The following is a 3,903-nucleotide window of genomic DNA, read 5'->3' as shown; positions in this document are numbered from 1 at the left end:
GCTCATATAGCAGGTAGGAAACTGAACAGGTTGATGGCAGTATTGCTGAAATTGAACAAAGCCAGGTTTAGTGATATAGAGTCTCTAGCTGAGCAGGCCATGGAGAAGCTAATTCAATGTCAAAAATGGATCCAGCGGAAACCAAGGGATACTGCAATTTACAATGATGAAGTGAAATTGGCACAAGAGTGCACTAAAATGAACTTAGCTAGAGAGAAATGCCTAAGGCAGAGGAGTAAGGTCGAATGGATACAGGAAGGGAACAAAAATACCAAGTTCTACCACAGTTTTCTAAAAGCAAGAAGGAACACTAATAGAATTTTTACAATCAAGGGTAAGGATGGCCAGTATATAAATGACATAGAGGGCACCATTAAATTTTTTTACTAAGCACAACATTGAATTACAAGGTACTGCAACGAAAGAAGACAAAGCTTGTAGGGAAATAATAAGAAGAGGGCCAATTGTCTCAAAAGAATAAAGAGAAATGTTGAAGGCTCCTTTTACTGCGTATGATGTGAAGATGGCTATATGGGCTATTGGAGGTGATAAATCGACAGATCCTGATGGTTTTGGTAGTCAATTCTTTAAAAATTGTTTGCCTATAGTGGGGATTGATATCACGGTTGGAGTGTTAGAGTTCTTTGAGACAAGAGAAATGCTAAAGGTGCACATTCTGAAAGCATAGGATAGTTCAGACCAAGATCTTGCTGCAACACTATATATAAAGTGATTTCTAAAATGTTATGCTCAAGATTGAAGCTGGTTCTACCTGACATTTTTCTAATAATCAGAGTGCTTTTGTAGCTAGTAGAACTATTATACAAAACATTTTGATCTGCCATGATCAGGTGAGATTGTACAATAGGTATCATACTAATAGGAGTTGCTTAATGAAAATTGATTTGAGAAAGGCCTATGACTCGGTTGAGTGGGGTTTTGAGCAAGAGATACTATATGGATTGAACTTCGTAGTAAAGTTTATCAAGTGGATCATGGAGTATATTACTACAACTCAGTATACAATAGCACTGAATGGTGGATTGCATGGTAATTCTAAATGGAAGAGAGGGTGAGGCAAGGGGATCCCATTTCACCCATGTTATTTATGATCTGCATAGAGTCTTTTACAAGACTTATGCAATGGGTAACTAAGCATGTAGGGTTTGAGTTCCATACTAGATGTAAATAGATGAAACTGAATCATATGCGTTTTGCAAATGACATGTTAATATTTTGCAAAGGGGAAGTTCACATCCATAGTGCTCAAGCTGAGAGCTTTGAAAACATTCTCTGATTCTTCAGGTCTGAATACTAATGCTGCAAAATCTAATATGTTCACTGCCAACATGGACCATCAAGTAATTAAAGACATTTGTGCACTGACTGGCTACAAGAGAGGTAAGCTACAATTCAAATATTTGGGGGTACCCACTAATTCAAAAAGATTGAACGTTGTGGACTGTGAAATGATGGTGGAAAAGATGATTGCTAGAGCGAAAATATGGAGAACCAGGAACTTGTCCTATGTAGAGAGGGTGCAGTTAGTGAATTATGTGCTACTGCATATTCAAAGTTATTGGTCAACTATTTTCCTTCTGCCAAAACAGGTCTCTAAAGATATCACTGCTATTTGTAGAAACTTTCTCTAGACATGGCAGGTGTTTACCATTAAAGCACCCCTTATGTCATGGGACATGGTGTGTCAATCAAATAATAATAAGGGTTTGGGTGTCACTGACTGTGCAATGTGGAATGAAGCTTCCATAGAAAAGTGTGTGTGGAACATTGCCGTCACACCCAAAATCGGAGAGACGAGACTAATACTCGGACCTGGCTTGTCGAGCACCATTATCAGCTATTAACACAACCTAAACAACAATATCGGCAAACAAGGCCGTCACGAGGTAACTAAATCGTGAGAAGGACCTATCATCAGTTAACAGCTCAAATGATATATATGTATATAGGCCGACGAGGCCGCCATGGAAGCTATATAGTCAAACATGAGCCGAAAGTCCATACAACACAACTATACACAAGACATATGTCTACAAGACGCTAGGAGTAACATGACTGTCATAAGGTTAGGACAAGGCCACGCCATACCCAAAACATATATATATACAAGGCATATACTGACTCGATTTGGCACTATGAAAGGAATGGAGCACACCATGAAAATGCTGAGCTGGCACTCTACCGAGGAGGACTTTCAATCTGTTGACCTGAACCTGCAGGCATGAAATACAACACCCTAATATAGGACATCAGTACGAAAAAATGTACCGAGTATGTAAGGCAAGAAGAGCATGTATAAAACATTAATGAGAAGAGGTAAGGGAAGGAGTCAACCTGAAACATATGAATGCCACGGAGGAAGAATCATATGCATATATATACTCATATACACATATAAATAACGTACCAGCCTCTGTGGGCGTAATCATCATATCGTACCCAACTTATCAATGGACATAATACATATATGTAGTGCACATAGGTGTCATACCCACTGATTATAGCTCGATGGCAAGTAATGATATCATATACATACACACACATACATGTATATATATATATATATATATATATATATCTCGAGTTAGAGGCATCGCTGGGAAAAAAGCCAATTGATTCAGTTTTCTCGAAATCAACGAGTGAACTTGAAATCATAGATCCATTTTTGGATCCACGCAACTCAGACAAGAATCCTATATCTTACCCACCCAGTGTTGTTCTGATTGAATTTCAAAGATCTCGCTCGCTATCAAAGCCCATTTTGTGAAGTATCATATACATACACACATACGTGTATGTATACACACACATGAGGAACATTAGAAAGATATTCTGAACTTATCGGAGTGACGTAAGGACGTTAATTCTCCAAATGACGTTATCTAAACTAAATAGTCAACATATGTAACAATAGGAACTGAGAAAACCAGACAAAACATGTTTCATTAGACATAATAATGAAAGGAGATATATGAACATTTATAGCTTACCATGATTGGAGTCATTTTGGAGGGTCGTTAAAAGAAGGAAAGGATAGCCTTAACATATCTTTAACTCCGAACTCCTTATTATAACATCAGAAACAACCTCCTCTATGCCTTAATCTACAAGAAATAATAATGGTACTAACGTCAAGCTACGAATAGCACAATAAACAACACATCGAGCGATTGGACATCATTTCGCCCGCCCCCTTTATCTCCTTAAGTTCATAACAACATCAACAATATAAAAACACCATCAATCTACATGTCCAGCACCGCAACAACACAAGAACAAACCCAACAATCCAATATAACAACATTCATCACTAGTTTACGACATTTAGTTACTAAATCATATATTCCCATGAAAACAAAACATCTACAACACCCTTTTCTATAAAGTTAGGAAGGTTGTAAATACCTTAAACTAGGGTTGTCCATGGTTTTGGTTAAAACCAAAACCAAACCGAAAATTTAACCAAACCGAATAAAAAATTTGACATTTGGTTTGGTTTAGTTTTAAATTTTAAAAATCAATAATATTTGGTTTTGTTATGGTTCTATTAAAAAATTACCGAATAAATAACCGAACCAAACCGATATATTATATACATAAATTTTGTAAGTATTTATATGTATAATAGTAGTTTTTCATAAATAATTATAAATATTTTATACCTTTTAATCATTGATTTGATTTTGGTCTACTTATTTCACATGATTGTTTAAGACCCGTGATTTCTAGATGAAAGAATGTTACTTAATGTAATGGGGGAGTTGCTGCTTTAACCATTTACTCCCACTGTAACTTGAATACTACACTATCACTAATAGTGAAAATGTTTCTATGATGTATGCTCCACCTAAAACTATAAATAAAAGTTATCTTTTGAACCAA

The 3,903-nt window shown here is 36.3% G+C and overlaps 1 protein-coding gene across 1 annotated transcript; it reads left to right on the top strand.

The window, feature by feature from the left end:
- Nucleotides 1–487: 487 nt before the first annotated feature.
- Nucleotides 488–1,652, top strand: LOC132637509 (uncharacterized). The gene is made up of 3 exons (XM_060354589.1): nt 488–667; nt 795–1,050; nt 1,306–1,652. Exons 1-3 carry the CDS (start codon nt 488–490, stop codon nt 1,650–1,652), a joined length of 783 nt encoding a protein of 260 aa, XP_060210572.1.
- Nucleotides 1,653–3,903: the final 2,251 nt, after the last annotated feature.

The sequence above is a fragment of the Lycium barbarum genome, chromosome 4 (assembly GCF_019175385.1).
Source record: "Lycium barbarum isolate Lr01 chromosome 4, ASM1917538v2, whole genome shotgun sequence".
NCBI classification, from domain to species: Eukaryota; Viridiplantae; Streptophyta; class Magnoliopsida; order Solanales; family Solanaceae; genus Lycium; species Lycium barbarum.
This window is presented reverse-complemented; position numbering and strand designations above follow the sequence as displayed.

Bases quoted from the DNA above. Each gene is read 5' to 3' on its own strand.
- LOC132637509 (XM_060354589.1), top strand. From the start codon at position 488: ATGTTGAAGGCTCCTTTTACTGCGTATGATGTGAAGATGGCTATATGG. The intron at 668-794 runs GTGCACATTCTG...TCTAATAATCAG, and splicing joins AGACAAGAGAAATGCTAAAG to AGTGCTTTTGTAGCTAGTAG. The intron at 1,051-1,305 runs GTAATTCTAAAT...CTGATTCTTCAG, and splicing joins ACTGAATGGTGGATTGCATG to GTCTGAATACTAATGCTGCA.